The sequence below is a fragment of the Lonchura striata genome, chromosome 22, assembly GCF_046129695.1.
Source record: "Lonchura striata isolate bLonStr1 chromosome 22, bLonStr1.mat, whole genome shotgun sequence".
In the NCBI taxonomy this organism is placed as follows: Eukaryota; Metazoa; Chordata; class Aves; order Passeriformes; family Estrildidae; genus Lonchura; species Lonchura striata.
Window position 1 is genome coordinate 3,731,595 of NC_134624.1, and position 23,678 is coordinate 3,755,272.

Sequence of the window (23,678 nt, forward strand, 5' to 3'; positions counted from 1 at the left end):
TGTGCTCGCTGCTGTGCTGAGCCCATCCCAGCTGCCCTAGGCTGGAAATGCAAGATGTGGCTGGGGTGTTATTCAATTCCCATCTGCCACAGCTGGGCAGTTCTCTGTTCATGGGCACTTTGCTTTATCTCTCCCACAGCCAATCCTCCCTCCAGGAAATCTCTGCTGTTCATGGGCCATTAATTATTAATTATCTTCTGTCCATGGCCACTGAGTGTCCCTGCATGGCTGAGAAAATTCCAGCATCCCATGGGGAGAGGCTCTGCCAGGGGAGGAGCCAAACATTCCTACCTGGATCCAATCTGACCTGGGAACAGCACAGCAGCCTTTGCCCCCTGCATTCCCATGGGAGCAGCTTTCTTCCCCTGCATTCCCAGAGGAGCAGCTTTCTTCCCCCTGCATTCCCAGAGGAGCAGCTTTCTTCCCCTGCATTCCCAGAGGAGCCCAGGCCCATCTCCCCCAGCCCTGGAGCTCCAGAGGAAAACTCCCCCCTTGTGCAGGATCCTGCTCCAGCAGAAGCACAGCTGGCACTGCAGGAGGGCTGAGCCCCCCTGGGATGGGGCTGAGCCACCTCCCTGACCCACAGGGGACAGGGCTGCTCTGACTCTGGCAGTGGAGTTTTTTGTGATTTTGGTTGTTGGTTGTTTTTTTTTTTTTAATTTTTTTTTGTACTATTGCATTTGTATTTTAATTTTCCTAGTAAAGAACTGTTATTCCCATATCTTGGCCTGAGAGCCCATTAATTTCAAAATTACAATAATTCAGAGGGTGGGGGTTTACATTTTCCATTTCAAAGAAGGCTCCTGCCTTCCTTAGCAGGCACCTGTCTGTTCAAACCAAGACACCAGCCGAGAAGGAAAGACAATCCCCTCAATCAGGATGGATGTGGGGAGGAGGAAGGTTGGGATTGAGGGCTGATCCTCAGCCCAGCTCTGACACGAGCTGTGCCACTGCAGGAGGGGTTTTGCACTTGTGTTTCAGTTCCACCAAGAACATAAATCAGCTTTTAAATGATCTCTGAGCTGTTGCCACTACCCATCACTCAGGGCTGAGTGAGAGGTGCTGCCAGGGAACTGCACCCCTGAGAACCTGCAGGAGCCAGGCAGTGCACACATCAACCCAGCTCAGATCCCTGGGTAAAACAGGCAGTGACATTCCGAGCTGGAGCTTCCCAGCACCTGGAAATGAGCTGCATCCTTAATGCTGACACAAGTCACGGAGGCGAGTGCCAAAAACCCCAGCACAAAGCCACCCGCTGGCTCTGGGCACCAACACCTCCAGAGCAGGAGCTGCAGAGGCAATGCCTGCGCAGCCATTCCTCTTTCCACGAGGAAAACACTCAGAAAAAAAAAAGTTTAAAATGGCAAATTGGGATATTTACAAAGTGCAATAAAAACCCAAGCAGGAAAACGCAGCACATATGAGCTCAATTCCATCTCCAGAGCAGTGAGGAGCATCCCAAATCCCATCATCCCAAATCGTGTCATCTCAAATCCTGTCATCCCAAAAACACCACTCAGGAGCCAGGGCCAGGGCACAGGGGCTGCTCTGGGAGTGGGGGCAAAGCACCTGAGTACATGGGCCCTGTGGGGACAGCGCTGGGAATTCCAGAGCCAGAGCAGCAGCAGGAAGTGGCAGCTGCTTGTCCAGCTGGATTTCTCCAGCCCTGGCTCTCTCTGAGTCCCCACAGGTCGGGATTGGTGGCACTCCTCCTCTCCTGGTGCTCTCTGGGCATGGGGACAGCCTGGGAGCTGATTTATGGCACCCCTTAAAACCAAGCAGGGTGTCAGCCCAGCTGCCTGCCCGGGAGGAGATGCAGCAACAGAAGGGGTTTAGAGGAGATGGAAAAACATCAACAGGGCAAAAATTAATTCCTCTGCTTTCCCCCCTTGTTTGGGGCAGTGAGTTCTGCTCAATTCGGGGCAGGCACAGCCCAGCTACAGCACGAGCAGGGCAGGACTTGTCTAAACTGATCAAAAAGAGGATTTGTGAGAACAAATATTTACTTCACCAAAAAAAAAAATCCACAAAAATCCATAAAATTCCACAAAAAAACATAAAGCCAACTGCTTATCTGAACCCTGCTCATTGCTGGCTGCTTAAAATGTTCCTGAAGCCATTAAGGAAATTGCCCTGTAAATCACTCCTGACTTGCCAACATCCTACAAACACTGCTGGTAATTCATTGCTTTACTCCCCATCCCTATTTTCAGGAATGTTTGGAACTGTTTGAAGGCTCTGCTCCATCCCAGATCCTCCAGGCTGGAAATGTTGTAAATATCACTGCTGGTACCAGCACCACTGGTTGGGTTAAGACACCAACAACTCCTGCCTGTGGCTGGGAAAAAAAACCCTCAATTCCTGGAGAATCAAATAAAATTCATATTAATGAATCAATGACTAATATTGGTATAAATAAAAACTGCAAGCACTGTGTGGTTTGTTCAAGAAAGGGAAGTGTATTTTTAGTCAGATTCTAATTTTAGGGTGCTCCTTAATGATTCAAGATTTTGTTCCCATAACCTTTGAAATCACTGCTGCACTTCATGGAAATCCTTAAAAATTTGCTGCAGTAAATAATGAATGAAATCAGCCCATGGAAAGATAATAATTCAGTGTTAAAAATAACCACACATTACACACTGGCAGTGAAATTCTGTGTTTCAGATAAAAGGGAATTTGTTGTTAAAATACAACAAAACCTTTCTACTCAAATCCTATTTTCTGTTCATGAACTTGAACTCAGGGTTCATAAACTTGACATTTCCACTTTCCACTTGGAAAATACAATGGAATATTCCACTTGGGGGTTGGTGTGCACAAAGTTTTATCTCTCTGAGGGTTTTTGGGGAAATGTTCCTTAATACTCACTGAGAAAAAAAAAAGCACATTCAGCTCATCCATCTCTGCACCTTTCTGTCTGTCAAAACTCCCAACAGCCAAGAAATACACTGAACTAAATGATCCAAGAGATGACTAAATCTAATTTATTCCCTAATTTTCACTGTCCCAACCCCGTGAGCCACCAGACCTGGGCACAGACGGGTCACACCTACTTTGGGCAGTCACAGAAGCTCAGCCTTGGTCACAGCAGTTAAATTCCAGGGTCTCTATTCTGGTGGGGAGTACAACAAACCCTGATGAAAAATGTGGCCAAATCCTCCTTCCAAAAGGATTTTGGTATCTGCACTTTGATTTCCTCCTTTTATAGAAGGCAACTCTGCCTCTGGAAATTTGGAAAAGGGGACAAAATCTGTATTTTTATTTTTTTTAAAGCTAGTTGGGAAAACATGGATTGGGAGCAGTTTGGGGTAACTTCTGCTGAGAGAAATTGGAATTTTGGGTTGAAGGCAGCTCCCAGCACCTCCCTTTCTCCATCCTGGCCCCTCTGTCAGGGTGGGAGGCACCCAAAGTGCAGCTGAGCCCTCTCTGCACCTTCCTGCCTGTCAAAACTCCCAGCAGCCAGGAAATACACTGGAATAAATTATCCAAAAGATGACTAAATCTAATTTATTCCTCAAAATTTCCCCGTGAGCCATCAGACCTGGGCACAGACAAGTCACACCTACTTTGGGCAGTCACAACAGCTCAGGCTCGATCACAGAAATTAAATTCACATAAAGTATCAACATATTTTAAATCCCAACTTGTCCAAGATCCACCAGTGCACAAGGAGCCCCCAAACAGCCAGGGAAGTATCGGGGAGGAAAAGCTGCTGGAAAACCTCCTTGGCTTCACAGTACCTTGGTGCCTGCTGTGGGGCCAGGACAAACCCCCAGGCTGGAATTGCACTTACTTGAGTCTCCAAAAGCATTAAAGGAGAAAGACAAGGTCACACAGTTAAAGGATAACCCAAGGGACACTTGTAGGAGTGAGGCAGGAGCTGATGAGGAGTTTTGAGGTTAGTCAGCAGCAGGGATGATGTTTTTACCAACCTGTTGGTGTCAAAGCACACCCTGACCCACAGCACAGCCAGCAGGATTGGATTGGGAGGAAGCACACGAGTGAGTTTTCCACTGTGTTTGCCCAACTCCAGCTCCAGAGGAGTTGCCAAGAGCCTCATTGGGACAAAATCTGTTGCTTTAAGCTCCAGCTTGAGAAGGTCAGAGAGCAAAGACATAACCAGCTTTTCAAGAGTTTTCAAATTTAGTCTCACTTGGACCCCGTTTCCAGAATTCTTTTGAAGTCCTCCTCCAGTTTTCCCTCCAAGAGAGCTCTCCTGTTCTCCCACGGAACCCAGAGTGCAAACACTGGTGGAACATCAAAGCAACAGCCCAGCACAGAATAAACACAGAGAACAGAAACAAATACAAGTGAGAACAAGACAAACCAACAAATGAGGGGAGACAGGAGAAGAGAGGAGAAGAGTTCAGGAGAAATTATGGAAAGGAATTATGGGAGAAAAATGGAGGAAGGAAGAGGGGGAAATGTCACAGTCAATGTATGGAACACAAGAGTTGCTCACAAATCACAAGCATCAAATGACAATGACACCTTCCAGTCCTTTCCCTGGATGTTGGTCTGGAGGCTTTCCACAATGATGGGAATGATTTTTTGGGGAAAAAGAACACAGGGCGAGCAAAGGCACCAGGAGAAGGGGAAGGTTGATAGAGCTCTAAATGAGAAATCCACTTAGTGAATATCGTAACAGAGAGCAACTCACGGTGAATTTACGCTGGAGACTGACGAGCTGCGAGATACAGTACCTCGAGTTTGCTTTACAAAACTGCACATGCAAAAAAACAAAACAAACAAAGAAAACAAAAAGTGAGAAAAGAAAAAGCCAAAAAAAACCAAACCAAAACCAAAACAACAACAACAACAAAAAAAAATCAAACCAAACCAAAGGAGCAGAGAAACCATAAAAGACATCAGGAGGAGACTCATACAGGCCATGTCCTGTCGGATGCAGACGGGGAGGAGACCGGGCAAGCTCCAGGATTGTGGAAGCCACGGACACACCACCCTCTGGAGAATGGGGACACAACCAGAGAGTCCAAAACGGAACCAAAAGGGAGCCCAAAGGAAAAGGTGACCAAGAGGCAGACGATGACCGCGGCGCTCCGCGGCTCCCTGGTACTCACACCGCCAAAAGCGCTGCAGGAGCCACCTCTGTGACCCTGGGGAGGACTGTGCTGCAAATCCTCCTTTCCAAGAGGAGCAGGATGCTAATTCCTGCTCTTGGCACCAGGAGGAAGCTTTAGCACGGAGCAAGGGCTGGAGAGAGGGCTCCAAAATCCACCTGAGCTCCAGCAGCTGGTGCCAGGCAACTTCTCCTCAGTCCCTGCCTCAGACTGGCTCTTTGGAGGCACCTACCTCTCTCCTTGGGATGGGCATGGCTCAGACTGCCCAAAATTGGGTCACTGGGCCTAAAAACATCAGCTCTGCTGCAGCTGCAGTGGAGCAGGGCCCAGGGCTGCTCAAGGAATTTTGTAGATTCTGCTCCATCTCCTCCACACCATTTATGTGGAGGGTTCTAAATATGGAAATCACTGAATCACACAGAAAAGGCAGGGAATCCACAGAAAACCAGGATTCTAAATATCCTGATTGATCCTGGCTGGAAGCATTAATTTTTTCCTAGCTCTAAATGATCATTTTTATCAACCTACAGCGTTCCAAAAACCCTCCCTCAAGAGTGAAAATAAAATCCCTTCACCTCCTGATTTTGCCTTTTCAGTTACAGCATTTTTCCTCCTCCTTTCACGAGCATTTAAATCTGTTAACAATCAATTATAGCCAACCAGAAGGCCCAGTTAAAATCTAATGTTCTTTGGGTATCATAGAAATAGAGTTTTAAATATACATTTATTAAAATTAATGGATTGTTCTAAACAGAAATGTTGGCTCAGCTACTGCATATAACACAAAATCCAGAAAATTCAGCAACCTGGAGTGAATATAAGAAAAATTATGAAAGGCATTATAAAAGTTGTGCTTGAAGCAAATAATCTGCTGAGCAGCCAGGTGAAGTATTTTACCTAAACCCCAGGATTTCTGTATTTGTCTGGTGCCAAATGAAACAGGAGCAGAGGCAGAGTGGGGGTGGCATGTCAGGACGTGCTGGCCAAGGAAATTATTATTTCCAGCTTGTTCAAGCTGGGGACCTTTTTACTCTTTGGCACCAAAATCTTGCAAAGGACAAGCCCCTGACTGCAGGGCATAACCAAGAAATTCCTTTGGGAAAACTTGGGATGGAGGAGAATGCACAGGGCTGCCCTGATTCACCTGGGAGTCAGCACCATGCAATACGTGTGGAGATTTTGGGTTTAGTTGTTGGAAATTGTTGAAAGCAGATGAACTTCCCTCAGTGGGAGGCTGGGATGAACCTCTGTGTGTCTCCCTGCCTCGTTTGGTGCTGGGCAGGATGAAAGCCATGCTTTGTCCTTGTCACCTGTGCAGGGAATGTGGCACAAGTCCTGCAGCGCTCCAGGCTCACTGCTCTGCTCCCGTGGCTGGATCTGCCTTTTTGAAACCATAAATTTGCCTGGAACCACCGTGTGTGAAACCACAGGGCCAGCCCAGCCTCCTTTTCCAGGGCAAAACCACAGCAGGAGTTGATTTTCACCAGATGCTACTTACCAGGAAGGAGGGACAGAGCCCAGAGTGGCTTTGGGTGACACCAACAGTGAGGACAGAGAGGAAAACCCACGGGAGGAATCAGAACCTCACACACTGACACACTCCAGGGGAGGAGGAGAGGGAAGAAATCACAACCAGCAAGAGAAAAAGAACACCTCTTCTAATCTACACCCCCCAGCACAGCACGGGGCACGGGCTGGGTGTTCAGGCAGCTCCTTGCTGGGTCCTGTTGGGTCCCCACAGCCCAACAGAGGAAAACATGGAACCTCCGAGATGGAAAACCTGGAGAAACAGAGCAGTTCCCCCCTCCCTGCATCCCCAGACCTGTACAAAAGGGTGAGAGGGATGAAGTGACTGAAGTGCCACCTCTGGTGGATTTTCTGCCTCGCTCACACTGACAGGCACTGTCCCCTGTGGGACTGCAATTACAGCGCCAATTCTGTGAACAACCCCAGTGGGACCAGCAGAAACCAGTCCTGGAGACAAGGGAGGTCCTTGGAGGATGGAAAGTTGTCCTGGGAAGCACAGGTAACTCTGGGACAGCAGTGGGCAATGTGACAAACCGTGCTTAGGTCTGGTGCCTACATCCAGGAGCTGTCTCTGCACTGCCCATCACATTTCATCCATCACCCAAGTTCTGCTCCCACCCAAAACTCACACCTCACACCTGTGATTAAATGATTCCCTTGGACCTGGCTACAACTCTAATCCATTACCTCATGGCATTAATAAAACCCCAAACCTCGTAAATCACAGAGTGCAAAAAGTTCCTCCAAGTGTGGCTGACTACCTGGCAGGCTCCTACAAATTTAGAGGTGCTGAAAAATTGCTATTTCAAGGCTTTCCCCAAGAAAAGGTGAGGAGAGGGCGCTGGGGAATGTTGTGAGCCCCAGGTCATGCCCTGCCTGGGGCAGGGTGTGCTTGTGGCAGCCCCTTTTGTACAGGCCATTGGTGCAGCTCTGGCTGGGATGGGGAAGGCAGAGGAGGAACCCAAACATGGGGAATTCAGGCAAAACCAGGAAAAAAAACCCCAGGTTTGCTTTGGGGTCTTTGTGTTACCCACAGGGATGAGCCTGAGGGCTCTTCCTTCCACTGGCAGTGGCACCAAAAAGTGCTTTGGACATCCAGTGCCTTGGAATTGTCCCCTTGTCCCCCATCCTCCGGTCTGGCTGCCAGGGAAGCTGCACCAATGGTTTGCTCTAAAGTCCCCTGGCTCTGTGAAGTCCCTCAGGTGCAGAGGCTGAGCAGGGTAAACGACACAGAGGGGCTGAACAAACCCAGAACTCACCTCCAGAAACAACAAAGCAAGGAAAATGCTAAACGGAAAACAAACAAAACAAACAAACAAAAAATCACAAAAAAATAAGAGTGAAACATTGGGCTCGAATTAAACATATCTCCTGTTTTCAGCCAAACATTGCAAACAGTCACAGAACCAACGCACCACCCTCACTTTTCATCTTAAATAAATCCTTCAGGCTAGATTTCACCAGGTGGAAAAGGAACTGTGGTCAGTCAGACAAATCTGCTCAGGTCTGGTGGAGCAGAGAAATGCTGGGAGCTGGATGAAGCAGGAGCTCCAAACCAGCCTCGCTTTTCATCCAGAGAAATAAAAATCCACAAAACAAATCCTGCAGGACAGAGCTCACCAGGTGAAAAACCAACCGTGGTCAGACAAATCTGTTCAGGTGAATGCCCTTGGTGAGGGAGGAAATGTCTGGGAGCTCCAAAGCAGTGCAGGATGTCGTGAGGCCGATGATAAACGATCCCTCCCAGCACTGCAATGATGAGCCTGTTATTAAAGGAGATCCCCATCAATCACAAACCAATTCCCAGCTCCCACAGCATCCAATTCCAGGTGGGGAGGTGAAGGTGCCTCTTCAGAGCCTGGATGACGCTGGATAATAACCAGTTCCTTACGCTCAGGGAATGGTGTTCAGTAATCAGCACAATAAATGGAGCTCAGAGCTGAGGAGGGGGGCAAGGGGACAATTCCAAGGCACTGAATGTGCAAATTTGATGGAGCTTGGTTAGGAGGGGAGGCCGGGGTGGGTGATAAAAGGATTCCCTTGGATCTGGCTGCAACTGTAATCCATTACCTCATGGAATTACAAAAAACCCCAAACCTCATAGGTCACAGAGTGCAAAAAATTCCTCTTCAGGCACAGCTCACCCTGTGAAAAATTTTCACCACGGGAAAAATGCCAGAGGTGGGGGATCCAACAGCGTGGGAAGGGCTGGAGGGAGCTTTAGGGGGAGCTGCAGTCAGTGCTCGGAGCAGGACCAGCAAGGGCAGGGAAGAAGCACCTCAGCCTTGAGACAGCACAACCAACGTGACTTCTCACCAGGCTCAGCCCAGGGACAGCTTTGTCACCTCTGTGGGAACGCTGGGAACATGAACATCGTGATTCAGAAAATCCAAGTCATGGTGTTCTCTGCCACCACCTGTTTGGACTGACGCAGGCAGGGAAAATATCAATGTTTTCAGCACATCCATCCATGCTATCGATGGCTGCTGTAGTAGAAATCCATTTTCACATGTTGGGAAAATAATATTAAACTAGAAAAATATTCCTTAGGGGAAAGTACAAATAGAAATTGATTGGGTAGAGCCACCTTTGCAGGAGCTCAATCCCAGTTTTCCCCAGGCCTCGCTCACTGAATCTTACAGGGACTGGATTCTCAGTTCTTTGTACCCAAGTTTTGGGTTATGCTGATATTTTCATTTCCCAAAAATCCCATTTTTAAGAATACCCAGCACTTTTGGCATGTCCAGCTCTGGATCTGATCTGCCAGGACTTGCCATGGTCACGACATCTGCTCCACCCTCAGAGCACAGTGGGGAATAAGAGCAGGAGAAATGAAGTGTTGGAGTGGATTTGGGCACCAAAAGGTCACCAAATCAGCCCTACTGTACTGGACAGGGGTATCCAAGGGTTGGTGGCAGCAAACCACCCCCTGTCCAAGATTTAGGGGCTGCAAAGCCCCTCTGGAGCTCCCCAAGGATGGACATTCCATCCCTGTATGGGTTCTTGAGAGCCGGATTTGATCCTTGTGGGTCTCTCCCAACTCTCAGAATATTCCGGAATTTATATATAAAACAAATTGCTTTGAGATGGATTCATTAAATCTCATGGGTCACGAGCCACCAATCCATCCAGGCCTCTCTTCCCATCTCCCAGAACCTGACTCCTCCCTTGCCTGTTCCTCCAGGGCTTCATCCCTTTGGGCATCAACCTCTGGACCTAAATGCTGCTTTTTTCCCCCAAAGCCAAGCTTTGTGAGTGGCCGTGGCAGGCTCAGCGTGGCCCTGCAGCAGGGCCAAGGAGATGTCACAGGGTGTCACAGGTCAGGAGATGTGGAAAACCTCCCTTCCACTGTGCTCATGTGAATTTTCACACACGTGAGACAGGGCAGACTCGGTTGGAGGCAAAATTGGCAAAAATACACAAATTTGTCCTCACTTCGAATTGTTGTCACAAAAGTCTCCTTGTGCTTTTGGAAACCTGGTGAAAAATGATGGGAAAAGGTGATTTTAAGCAATTTCAACCTTAGGCCCATGGAAGTGAGATGTTTTTTTCCTGCTGATTTCTAAGAAATCTTCCCATGCAAAACGCTTTGATTCAAACAAAAGCAAATAAGCCCCATCATCATCTTGCATTTTCAAATACCAGAACCAAGAAATTCATCAAAGAGCAGGAGCAATTATCCTCATTTGACTTCTTTTCAAGGCTGGCCAGAAAATAATTGTAAGGAAAAAATGGTATTTAAAACTATCAAACAGCCAGAGCATAAATAGGAACTGATTACAGCAGTAATGACAAAATAAAATGGTAAGAAGAATAAAATAGGCAAATTAATAATATTCTTTTCCTTCACATAGAACAAATGGGCTCCACTTGGCCTTTTGTCTTTGCTAAAGTGGATTAAACCCCCAGTATAAAGAGATTTCCACCAAAGGAATCCGGCTGCAGTTCAGATTTTTTTCCAATAAATTGAGCAGGAAATTCCTTTTTTTTTATACTTGAGCTTCTCCAGCCCTTGGAGGTCTCCCCTGTAAAAGGGGTCTGGAGAACATCAGCAGCTCACAGTAACATGCAAAACAAAATGTTTTGGTGTGGATGATAAAATTCCAGAAGAGTTCAAGGAACCTTTTCAGCAAATCCCTGCGAGGATCCAGAACAGAATCATGGAATAGTTTGGGTCGGAAGGACCTTAAGTCCCATTCCAACCTCTGCAGGGACACCCTCCACCATCCCAGGCTGCTCCAAGTCCATCCAACACTTGGATATTTCCAGGAATGTCTCAAACACAGGAACCTGGACAAATATTTCCATCTACACCTCATTTTTGCAACTCTAGGATCCAGGAAATGTTGAGCCCAAGGCAAAGCTTTCCAAGGGTTTTGGTATCACAGAGCCTGTGCTTGTCCACATCCAGGCATCTGAGAATCCCAAATGATGTTCCTTCCTCCAAACCAGATCATCTTATTACACCCAGCTCTTTCAAACAGCGAGGGAATTTAAGCACATTTTTCATCTATTTAAGAGGATGCCTTTGCACTTGAATTCTCAAGATTACTAAAAAATAGTTCTTTCTGTGCACACACAGAAATAACTCATTAAAAATCAATAAAATCATCTCGTCATTAAAAATCCAAAGTGGGACATTAACACTTCACCTGGTGAAATCTATCCTGGGACAGCTTAAAAAAAAATAATCCTCCTAAAACACAATTATTCAAAGATGAGGCCTTACACAGAGCACCAAACTGAAAGAAATCCTTCATTAGACTCCTAATTAAGTGCTCAGCACTGAAGTATTTGGCCAGAGGTGGTGCAGGAGGGCTCCCAGAGGGCACCACGGGATGCCCCAGCTGGACAGACAGACAGACACTGCGAAGGGGGAATGTTCTCCCGAGGAACCCGAGGTGCTTACGCTGCTATGGAGATGTTGGCCGCCGACATGGGGCTCACTTCGGCCACCTCCTTGGCCTTCTGCAGGGCCAGCTTCTGGTTGGTGGCTTCCTCCATCTCCTCCTCGTCCTGGGGCACAAAAACAGGAGAAAAAAAATCAGGGAATAAATCATGGAATAACAACAAGCAGAGCTGCCCCGGGCTGTGGTGGCTGCCACTGGTGAATTGCAAGGACACAGGAATTTTAATTTCGGGCAGGTTTTCTTGCAAGGAGCCCCAGGTGTTGGAATCCAGTTCATCCCTCTGGCTGCCCTGGATGGCTCCAGACCCTGGCAGAGAGCTCAGAGACCCAGAAGTCAAAACCACCTGTGGCTTCCATTTTAGCCCGTGGAAAAAGCTGCCAACTCTGTGTGAGGAATTACAAGCCACAAGGGTTTGAGTGGTGTGGCAGCTGAATTAACACAGGGTGAAAAAGTAGAATTTTGGGGTTTTTAGAATGGGGTTCAAGGGGACAAGATGGAGAGATTTGGACATGTCCTGACCTTCTTCTCCTTCTCCTTGCCCTCCATGCCTTGGTGTGATGGTGACATTTTTCTGTTGGTTTAAGGTAGAGACACGCTGTCCGGCATATATGATAGATATTGGCACGTTATTGTAAACGGACTGTACCTAACTTTTGACACAAAATATAACTTCTGCCCGAGGTGGCACACAGAATGCCATGGCCTCCTTGCTAGATGGAGCTCAGCAGGTCAGAGAAAGAATGTTCTAGATAAGGGAAAATAAACAACCTTGAAGAGCTGATCCTACACATTTCAGACTCTTCCTTTGGCTGCAGGGGCTGGGAACGAGGACTTTTACACTCTTGGGGTCATCCCAACACCCAGACCCTGAGACCAGGTTTGGTTGAGGTGAGAATGGCAAGGTTTGGTCAAGAGGGTTTTTTGCCCTCAGAAACTTTCTTGATTCTGCTGGGTCTCCTCTCAGCACTCCGCACTGGGGAAGGAGATGCTGGGGGAGCAGGAATGGGACAGTTCCAGGTGGAATTCCCCATTTATCCCAGAGCTGTGTGTGTAACAACTCTCTAAAGCCAATGTCCTGCTGAAACACCCGGACGGGCTCCTAAATCCTCCCTGACCTCCTGCCAAGAGGACTTTTCTGAAACAGCAATAAAAACCATGGATTTGGGACTGGCCCTGCTCCCATCAGTTGTTCACACCCACCTCAGATCCCTGAGGACTCAGAAAACAAAAAAAGAACCATATCAAATGAAGTCTGTGGAGCAAAGGGTTCTGGATCACAAGGATTTTTAACCTCTGAAGACTGTACCCGGGATTTCTCTCTTCCTACCCAACATGAAAAGCAGCACTAAAACTCAAAATTAAGGACCCTGATTAAAATAATAATAATAATAATTACAAAAATTAATTTTAAAAATTCAAAATTTAACGATCTTAAACATTGAGTTGAGAGCAAAACCCAAGGAAACATCCTGGTTCCCCCTCAGTGGTCACCAAGAGCAACTTTGCTGGAATTTTCTAACCAAAATAAAGTCAAATCATGGCAGAGTAAGCACAGAGCTCTGCTAGCAACACCAGCATCTCACAAATCCAGGGAAAACCACACTGAGAGCAGTCACAGGCCCTTCTGTCAAACTTTATGGAATTACAGGGGTCTGCCTCTGCTCTCCCAGGGTGGTGCTGGAAGGAGTCATGATTAAAATAATGAGAGCAGACAGATCTCCAGCTTTGGAATAGGAAATTATAGAGATTTATCCACCCTGAATTCCATCTGCATAAACAGCTCCTCGCTCTGCCTTTGGTGCTATTTGCTTCAACTGAACTCATTTGGAAACTGCTTTCCTTTTCTCCTTCAGAAGGGAAAAAAAAAATGGAAATTGATTTTAAAAATTGTTACCATATAAATGTCTTCATTTTTTTCTTTTTCTTTTTTTTTTTTTCCCTTTGCAAATATTTGCACATCTATAACCAAGGCTAAATAAAAGACCGGCTGAGCAATTATACAAAGTCAATATTTCTCAGCTGCCGAATTCCAGTAAATTTATCAAAGCCTTGGGAGCTCGTTGCAAATCAAGGGTGTTTGGTTTAATCCTGGCCTGCAGTTCAGCCCCAGGCACGTGTCCTTTCACCCTGCTTGGGTGGGAAAACAGCAAATACCCACGGCCTGGCATAAATTCAGTGTATTTGGGAAAGAAAAAGCCACAGAGACAGGCAGAGAAAGGAATGAATTCCACATTTCCCACCCTGAGTTCTGCCATCCCAGCACAGCAGAGCTCCCTGCATGGACTGGGACAGACAGATGTTGTCACCCTGCTGGAATGTCCCTGGGCTCAGCTGTCCCAGCTGTGTGTCCCCAAGTCCCTGTGCCCCCCCAGCTTTGCCCCCTGGCCTTGTTTGCAAGAACAAAACATCCCAGATGGTTCCCACATAAATCCCACAGCAGGTCCTGGGAAGAAAAATTAACTGTGCCCATCCCAATGCAGCAGAAATGTTATCCTCAGGACACAGGTTTTAAAAGGAATAAAACCCCAATAAAAAAAATCTTTTGGGTTTTCCTTTCATCCTCCAGGTAAACTCAAATTATTTCTTCCTTTGAGGGATCTCCAGCAGCCTTAAAAAGCAAATGCTGCTGATTTTTCTTTCTCTGCCCCTAAAGCACCAGGTGCAGGTATTAAAACCTCTTTTAAATTTGTGGCTTCTGCTCCATTCTCCCGGGTGCCTCTGTAATTCTGCTGGATTTACATCCTGAAGGAGCAGCAAACACAGCTGTTCCTCACTCACAGCGAGCTCAGCCCTCAGCAGATGTTTGCTTTATAATATCTCTGTAGCTCCTTCCATGCAGATATTGCAGATGACTCCAAAAATTCATTAATTTTTTACCTGATATTTAAAATTCCAGCTCACACTGAAGCTCTGAACAGCTCAAACTGTCCCTTTCATTTCAGAGATAAAGCTCTTGCCCATAAGGACATCCCTGGTTTATGTCCCTTTCTCTTTTCTGGAGCTCTAAATCTTAATTTAAATCAATTTCTCACGGGGTAAAACCCATTTTTGGTGCTACCCATCATTATGTGCATCATTAACACTGAATTTTCTTCAATACATTCATCCAGTTAAAGCCTTTTCCATAGGGAGCAAAAGGAGGGGGATTTATGGATGTTCAGCTCTTGGTTTGGCCACTCCCTTCAGTCCAGAATTTCTGGGCATTCCTCAAGAATTTTATACAAATTGATATCAAATTCCCACATCCCTCGTACATGTGTTTATCCTGCTTTTTCAGGGGTCACTGGCAGTGGACAGAGATGAGAAAACACTTCCTGCTTGAAGCTATTTAGGAAAATAAAGCCTCAGCTGCAGTGGTTTACACTCCAGTTTAATGAGGATGAAGCAGGAGCTGCTGGATGTCAGCAGGGACATTCTGGATGATCAGCAGAGAGACTTGAAAAGCAAATTTTGGGGGCAGTTGTAGATTCCTCTCTGAGTAAGTGAACAGAAGAAAAAACCTGTTAATGTATTGAAGAAAAAATCCTAAAGGTGAGAGAACCCAAAGGGATTCAGGAGAGTTCTCAGGAATGACTAAAAATTGGGTTGGCAGAGTTTGAGTCAGGCCAGAAGAGGAAGAGCAGGAGAGGGAGGTGGGAGCAGGTTTTTTTTTACAGACTGAAAGCAAAGGTGGTGATTCTTTATTTTTTTCCCCCAAAAATGAGTCATTCCTAAGCACTGGAGAGTTCTGTAAGAGCCACAGGATGATCAAGCTGCAGTTAAATTTAGTCCCAGCTCAAAGAGCTTCTCTTACAGGTCACAAAGCCCAGAAATGGTCAAAATGCCACATAAAGAAATCCAAATAAGCACCCAGAAGTGGGGAAAGTTGAGATCTTCCAGACATGAGGCAGGAAAGTTTTGTGTCTTCCCTAAACAGAGGCAATTTCAATTGCTCCTGGTTCTCCCACATTAAATTCAGCACTGATCTCAATTAATTCCACAGAATAAATGTCAGGAAAGTCTCCTGGGACCAACAGACTCCTGAGGAACTTCCTTGTATCTCTGGGCCATTTTTGGGGCTTGCATGAGCATATTTACTCAGCAGGAAATCTTCATTCTCCAGGTATGTGTCTAATTGAATTTTAGCTTTTTCCTCTTCTTTAGAGAGCCCCAGTGATTTTGGGGGGAGGGGGGGTTGGAGGGGGGTGGATCATAAATAAAATCAAACTTAAAAAAAAAAAATCCCCAAGAGAGTTTTTGGAGAAGCTTTATGATTTGGCAATGCTGTTGAATCCATCAATATTTAATTAGACTTTATAAACATCCCCAAAGTCAGGTTTCTAACCATCCCTGTCAGCTGCTGAAATATTCACAAGAAAGTACTTAAAGGATTAAGAAAGAAGGAGGATGAGCTTCATTATCCAACAATTGTGCTGGGCCTCATCTCCCCTCTTAGCACATGCAAGGGATGCCCATAAATCTGGGAGGATCTTTGCCTCCAGGCTGGAGATTTCTGTGAGCACAGAAACAGCTGAGCTGCTGAAAGGGGAAAACAACTCCCATTAAAAAAAAATATTTTAAAAATGAAAAGATCCAAAACAACAGAGAGCCATTAAATACAGCCATCAGCAGCATTTTAGGGGAGGAGGGATGCAGAACACAGAATTGGAACAAAATTAAAATAATAAAAAATTATAGAATTTAATTTAGAATAATAATAAAATTATTTATTTATAATAAAAACATGTTTATAATAATAAGGAATTGGTTATAATTAACAATTATTTGTAGTAATAAAAAATATTTTTCACCTAGAAGCCACCAGGCTGTTTGGAGGGTATGCTGGGAAACAGCTCCAGAAAAGCTGGGAGCTGGAGCCAGTCCTGCAGGAAAAGGGGAGAGGGCAAAGAGCAGCTCAGCTCCAGCAGGGATGTGGTTTTTGACTGGGAATCTTTGGCTGGTTTGGTCTTCAGCAGCTGGAGGAGGGTGGGAAATTTTGGGAAATCTCCGTGTCCCTGAAGTGTGGAGCTGCCGAGGGGATCCAAAAGCCATAAATGTTGGGAAAGATCAAATCCGGCAGTGCCAGACCCACCCCAGAGCTCAGCACTAACCCTGAGCACCACATCTCCGTGGCTTTCGAGCAATTCCGTGGTTGGCTTTGGGGTGGGAGGACCTCAAAGGCCACCCAGGACACCTTCCACCACCCCAGGCTGCTCCAGCTCCATCCAGCCTGGCCTTGCAGGGATCCAGGGCCATGAATGCTGCACCTTTCCCTAAAATGAAAACCACCTTTGCCTGCTGCTGCCTCAGCATGTGGGCAGAGAGCAAAGAAATGGAAGTTCTAAAACAACCACCCCAGCAGGTCACTGTGACTGCTGCTGGTGGCAGCAGCACAGGGATGGGGGAGAAAAGCTAAAAAGGTGCAAAAACCCCATTAATTCTCTTCATAAATCCACCAGAGTGCACCAAGAAATCAAAACGGTGCAATAACCCAAATACCAAGGGCAACAGTCACAATCCTCTCTGCCCAACCCTGGGGCTGAGCTGTTCTCCCTGGGAATGCTCCAATGTAAACATTTTCCAACAGAAATCTGTGTTCAGCTCTCTGCATCCAGAAAAGTCACATCAGTGTCACTCCCATCCCCTGCCAGGACCTGGCTTTCTGCCTCTGAGCTCTCTTACACCTGGCGAGAGGCAGGAACATCCCAACATCTCCTCTGAGTGCTCACAACAGCCTCTGCAAATTGTTTTGCCTGGAGCTGATTGGAAAATTTTAATTCTTTAATCCATCACCAACCTCAGCAAGGTAAGGGACACAAAGTGTGAGACCAAACGAAACACAAAATATTCCCTGCAATCTGAAATAAAGAAACCTGCAGAGGAATAAACCTCTCTGCAGTACAAGCTGGTCACCAGAGGGGCAAAAACAGCACCACAATGCCTGAATTTGCTCCTGTCTGAGCTTCCAATCAGCCAAAAAAACCTGTTAATTGCTTCTCGTCTGCTCTTGGAAACAAAAAATGTGAGATGAGCAATGCCCACTTTGGGATAAAGCAAATACAAAATATTCCCTGCAACCTGAAATAAAGAAACCTGCAGGGGAATGAAACTCTCTGCAGTGCAAGCTGGTCACCAGAGGTGCAGCAGGAGATGCCTCAGGTTTCAGCTTTTCTATTTTTCACATTCTGTGCTGCTTTAGTCTGTGGGTCTGAGCTTCACATGAGGGGATGCTGAGCTCTGCCCAGAGCAGGGAGACAAAACAATTCCTGCTCCAGCTGGGCACCAAGGACAAATGATCCAAATCTCAGCCCAGGAGCACAAACACCGTGGGCTGGAGAGAGAAAAACAAGCAGGATGGGACTGCCTGGGCTGGAGCTGGAATGGGACAATGAACTCCAAGGTGCCAATGGAGCAGAACTGATAAAGATGAGAGATCTTGTGCCAAGCTCTCTTTGGTTCCATCTTGGCTCCATCGGGGCAGAGCCAAGCCACAGCAGCGGCTCCGGCACTGCCAGGATGTGGCCTTTGAATGCCTTTCAATAAATCTCCTTTTTATTCCCCTTAACACCACCTAGCCTCTGCTCCAGCTCCTTAAGGCACCCCAGGGCTCCAGAGGACACCTCAGGGTGCTTTGGAAGGCACAGGAAGGTCCCACCTACCTTGGTCAGCTCCTGGGCGTTGGCCAGGTTGTCCACAGCGATGGCCAAGAAGACGTTCAGGAGAGTATCTTGGGGAGCAGCTAAGGAAAAACGCTTCACACGCACAGGCAGCAAGCATTCCCTTCCTGCTGCCCCTCTTTCCCCCTCGGTGTTTCACGGACTGATCCCTGGAAGATTTGCCACCATTCCCAGCTCACCCACCCTGCCCGGAGCTGGCCCTGCAGCCCAGCAGGGCTGGACACACATTTGTGTCCCCAGCAGCTGTCCGGAGAGGGGACAGGACCAGAGGGGTGTCACCCCACCAGAGGGGCAGGCTGGGACCTCCTGCTGCTCCCAGAGGCACCCCAGCCCCTGCTTTTCCACCCCTGCAGCCCAGAAATGCAGATTTCAGCCTGGTTTTCCCCTCTTGTTTAAAAGGACGACCAGCAGAGCTGCAGGAAATGGGTCATTTCAAGCCAACATTTGCATGTTTATATACACAGAGCTGTATAAAGTCATGGAGAGCATGGCAAAATGAATCTCAGGTATTGCTGCTGGGAGGAAAGGATCCTGGCTTATCTCACTGGAGTCAGGGAGAGCCCCACGCCGAGCTCAGCTCCCCCAGAGCAGCACACCAGCCCCATTAATGAGCTCTGCTGGTAAAACTGCTGCAGCACTTCTGAGGGCATGATTTATGTCTGGAATGAGATTTGAGCTACTCCAGCCTGGGCCTCAGATTTGGGCCGTGTGACGCCTTCCAGCCTCTGACACAGAAATTCAGAGTTTGTGGCAGAGTTAGAAATTCAGAGTTTGTGGCGCAGTTAGAAATTCAGAGTTTGTGACACAGAAATTCAGAGTTTGTGTCGCAGTTAGAAATTCAGAGTTTGTGGCACAGTTAGAAATTCAGAGTTTGTGACACAGAAATTCAGAGTTTGCGGCACAGTTGGAAATTCAGAGTTTGTGGCACAGTTAGAAATTCAGAGTTTGTGGCACAGTTAGAAATTGTATTCAGGTGTGATGGGGAGCACTGGGCTGTCTGGGTGTGAAGCAGTACAGGTTTATAGTGTGAGGTTTAGGCCACCTTAAGACAAAGACAAACAATGTTGGCTTGCCAATCAGAGTGCCTTTGTAAACTGTAAACTACATAGAAGTGTATATAAACTGCCATCTTCTCTGGAATAAACTGAGAAGGTTGCATTAATCATACTGGCTGGAAGTGTGTTCTGTCCTGTCCAGCTTTCCCAATTTATGAGGTCCCTGGTTGTAAAACAGCCCCTAAGGCCAGCCCAGAGCCCAGCTAAGCCAGGGCAGTGCCCACGGCAGCCCAGGCCTCTCAGCAGAGCTCTGCATCCCATCCCTGACACAAAACACTGCCCTGGAATTATTTATTCCTACTGTACTTCCATTTTTCCACTTAATGATTTCAGCTTTGGCTGAGGTTGTTGTTGTTATTTCAGCCTTGTGGCTGCAGAACAGCCCCAGAGCAGCCATAAATCAGCTACCTTTGCACAGGGGAGGAGGGCAAGCAGAGCAAAACCACAGCAACACCTCTCTCCCAAGGAGAAAATGCATTTGGCTCTTGCACGTCACCTGGGGACAGGAGAGTCACTCACTGCAGAGCTGTGTCTGCTCCTCCAGATGGGAATCCAGGTATTTGCAGGAGGCTCCAGGGGACAAGGGATGGAGGGACAGGACACAGGGAATGGCTCCCAGTGCCAGAGGGCAGGGATGGATGGGAGATTGGGCAGGAATTGTTCCCTGTGAGGGTGGGCAGCCCTGGCACAGGGTGCCCAGAGCAGCTGTGGCTGCCCCTGGATCCCTGGCAGTGCCCAAGGCCAGGCTGGACAGGGCTGGGAGCAGCCTGGGACAGTGGGAGGTGTCCCTGCCATGGCAGGGGTGATCTCTGACGTCCCCCCAACCCAAACCTGCCAGGTCCATGTTCCCTGCCTTGAGCTGTGGGGTGGAAGGGCAAGGGCAGGACTGGGGTGAGGATGGTGAGAGGGGAAGGCAGAAAGCCCTGCTGGCAGGGCAGGACAAGTGAGGGATGAGCTCCAGCCTGCGGTGGGATTTTGGGAACCCAGAGCCCTTCCTGTGGCTCCCCATCCCTCAGAGGCTGTCTGGAGGAGCACCTGGGAGCTGCTGAGAGCAGAGGAGCCAGGAGGGCTGCAGGGCTGATCCCCCTGTCCCAGAGAGCCACCCCAGTGTCCCTGCAGCTCCAGCCTGCCTCGGGTCCCACATCAGGAAACTTCCCAAGGCAGGCAGGGACCAAAGCTGGCCCAAACCAGCAGCTCAAAGCCCCTCTGCTTCCCTCCTCCAGGGTTTTACCAAACAATTCAGTCCAGACTGCAGAACCAGGCATTCCCAGCTCCAATTCCCACTGAGGAACAGTCAGACATCTACTAGATATTTACTGTTATTAGATATTTATCCAGTATTAGATGTTTATTTACTATTGGATATTTATCTGTTATTAGATGTTTATATTGATAGTTGTTTGTTGTTGTTAGATATTTATCTGTTTTTAAATAAGTATTATTAGTAAATATTTAGAATAGAGACCCAATAAGGCCTTGTTGATCCTATAAAGGTGGGAAATAATGCCTCAGGTTTAGCTTTTCTATTTTTCAGATTCTGTGCTGCTTTAGTCTGTGGGTCTGGGCTTCACATTATGGGATGCTGAGCTCTGCCCAGAGCAGGGAGACAAAACAATTCCTGCTCCAGCTGGGCACCAAGGACAAATGATCCAAACCTCAGCCCAGGAGCACAAACACCGTGGGCTGGAGAGAGAAAAACAAGCAGGATGGGACTGATGGGCTGGAGCTGGAATGGGACAATGAACTCCAAGGTGCCAATGGAGCAGAACTGATCCCAGGGAGAGCCCCCGGGAGCGCTCGTGCATTTTGGGACCATTTTGGGTCATTTGGGTGCAGCCCTGGCTGGGCTCTGGTGCTGCCCAAGGTGGATCCATGGAGGAGATGCTTTAATAAATCCCTGTTCTATTCCTTAGCTCTGTGCAGTCCCTGTTCTAGGGCAGCCCTCACAGGCATCACCCAGAGCCTGGAGCCCATCAGCTCTGGCCCCAGCAGGAGTTGGATTCATCCCTTGGGATGTTTCTCCATCCTCCCTGACTGCCAAGCCCTGCTGGGCATGGACACAGAGCCCTGGGGTTTCTCCAGCCAGGAACCAGCACTTTTCCTGTTTTTTACCCTTGGGAGATGATTCCTCAGGCCAGAGGGAGGTTTGGAATGTGATGCCCATCACCTGCTCCTTCCTCCATCCCAGCAGGACAGCGAGGAGTGCCTGAGAACATCTTGATCCCAGTGAAGCCAGTGGATACAGAACAGGAAAAAACACTGCTGGAATCATCCCCCCTCCCACAAAGAGCCAGATTTGTCCTTTACAAAGACATTAATTCCCCCATTTTCTCTGAGGGTGGGAGGTTGAGGGCACCCCTGGGCTATGCTGAGTGTTTGGGGTTTTTCCTCTGGGGTGTTTCCAACAGGCTGGAAACACTTCCAAGCCTCCTCTCAGGGAATAAATGTCTCAGCAGTACAACTGCCTCCCTACCCGCTGGAAATGGCTCATGTAACACAGGCAACCCCTGGAAACAAAATTAATTTCTTTTTATCAGATCAGCCTGGCCTGATCCATTTCCAAGCAGACACAGTCTCCCAGACTTGGGTGTTTCTGCCCCAAAAAAGGTCCCTCAGTCCTCTCTGTGGGGCTGGGGGATCCCCAAATTTCTCCCAAGCTGCAGGCTCTGGCTCAGGCTGTGCAACCTGGATGAGGCAGTGCCTGGAGCCTGGAGTCATCTCCTGCCTGGCACTTGAGGGCCAGGGAAGGGCAGCATCCTCCAGGCAGTTCCTGCTTTTCTTTTCAGGCCCCTCTAAAGTTTTTCCTGGAGGTTTTTTTCCTTTTTTTTTAATTGTCTCAACAGATGCCTCAATTTATCAATTATGTGGATAGCAAGGAACGCAGGCATGGTGTAATTTCCTGGAAAATGGGCCAAATCCTGTTGTTACTTTAATCATAAAACTTTCATTAAACCATTTCTGGTTCCACACAGACACTCTGGAAATGGAAACGCAACATGAGACACTCCCCACTTAGAAAAACGAACTTTTCCTTGCCATGATCCATTAAAAAGCAAATTCTTCCCTCCCTCTCTGTGCTCACAGAGCCTCACCTGCAGCAAACTCACCCCAACCTGCAGAACTCAGGGAGGATCAAAGAATCCCACCTGGCACATCCTCCTTCCTTCCTAAATGCCCCAGTGATGTCCCAAGGAGCTCAAGGACCCACCAGCACGGGGATGTGGGCAAAGAGCAAGGAAGAGGCACTGGAGATGTTTGGTGGAATTCAGGAAAAACCCCCCTGGATCAGGAAAAACCCTCCTGGATCACCTCAGCAGCAGAAGGGAGAACAAGACAGCTGCACCTGCCAGGATGGGATTTAGGGAGAAGGTGGGTAAGGTTTCCACTCTCCAAATCCCAAATCCATGGCAGGGGCAGCAGATCCCCTCCTCTTGAACATCCCCTGCTCTTTCCCTGGTAATGAAAGCCGAAGGAGCAGGGAGAAGTCCCCTCTGGATTAAAGGTGAGGAAGGGAATGAATTCCTGAAAAACGCTGGATCTTGGCAGCTCGGAGGTGAAAAGTCCCTCCCTCAGCTGTGCTGTCAAGCCTGATTACAGCTTAAGCTCATTTCCAAACGCCAAGCCCGGAGGATTTAGGGCTCTCCCTCCCTCCCTGCTCTCCTCTGACCCAGTTTTGCAGAGCCTGGTGTTTCTGGAGGGGCTGTGCTGGCTCTGGGAGATGTCTGAGCATCACTGCCATGGCTCCAGGAATGGGATAAATCCGCAGGACACTTGTGTGACAGGCACAGCTCCCACTGCCTGCTCTGCTCTTCCCTGTCCCTGCTCATCCTGAAGGACAGAATTCCAGCCAAGCCAAAGGGCTGGAGCGCTGCTGTGCCACCCACAGGCACCAATGTCATGGATGGCACGTTCTGTCACCTCCACTGCAGCTGCAGCAGCCCATTTCTGCAGGAACTCTGTCTTTAGCCCCAGTATTTCCCCCAGTTCTCCTCTCCCTTTCTCCTACATCTCCAGCCCAAACAGGACTCCCAGGAAAAGGGGAATGATGGGACTGTAACCAGTGAGAAGGTCAAGAAATCCTCACGGGAGCTTCAGGTGGAGCAGCAGCACTGAGAGTTCCCATCCCACTTTGGGACGTTCCCATCCCACTTTGGGACGTTCCCATCCCACTTTGGGATGTTCCCATCCCACTTTGGGACGTTCCCATCCCACCTTGGGACGTTCCCATCCCACTTTGCAGAATAAACAAAGCAGCCAGGGCTGCCTTGGCTCTACCACAGTTTCTAGGTTTCCTGTTTTAGGGATGCTTCCTCTTGCTCCACACAGCTCGTGGCTGCAGCCACAGAATCAGTCACAGAATCACAGGATCACAGGATCAACCACAGAACAAGTCACAGAATCACAGAATCGATCATGGAATCACAGAATCAATCACAGGATTACAGA

The 23,678-nt window shown here is 47.9% G+C and overlaps 1 protein-coding gene across 6 annotated transcripts in view; it reads right to left on the reverse strand.

Annotated features, from left to right (window-relative positions):
• Nucleotides 1–23,678, reverse strand: part of CACNA1B (calcium voltage-gated channel subunit alpha1 B) — a 273,337-nt gene that overhangs the window by 39,766 nt on the left and 209,893 nt on the right. For 5 of the 6 annotated variants that reach the window (XM_077787824.1, XM_077787825.1, XM_077787823.1 and 2 more), the window contains 2 exons: nt 18,160–18,227; nt 11,521–11,627 (listed from right to left, as the gene is read on the reverse strand). In XM_077787824.1, the coding sequence (XP_077643950.1) occupies nt 11,521–11,627; nt 18,160–18,227 (175 nt within the window). Of the gene's footprint in view, nt 1–4,663; nt 4,727–11,520; nt 11,628–18,159; nt 18,228–23,678 lie in introns of all 6 variants that reach the window. The other variant, XM_077787820.1, reaches the window with a different exon arrangement.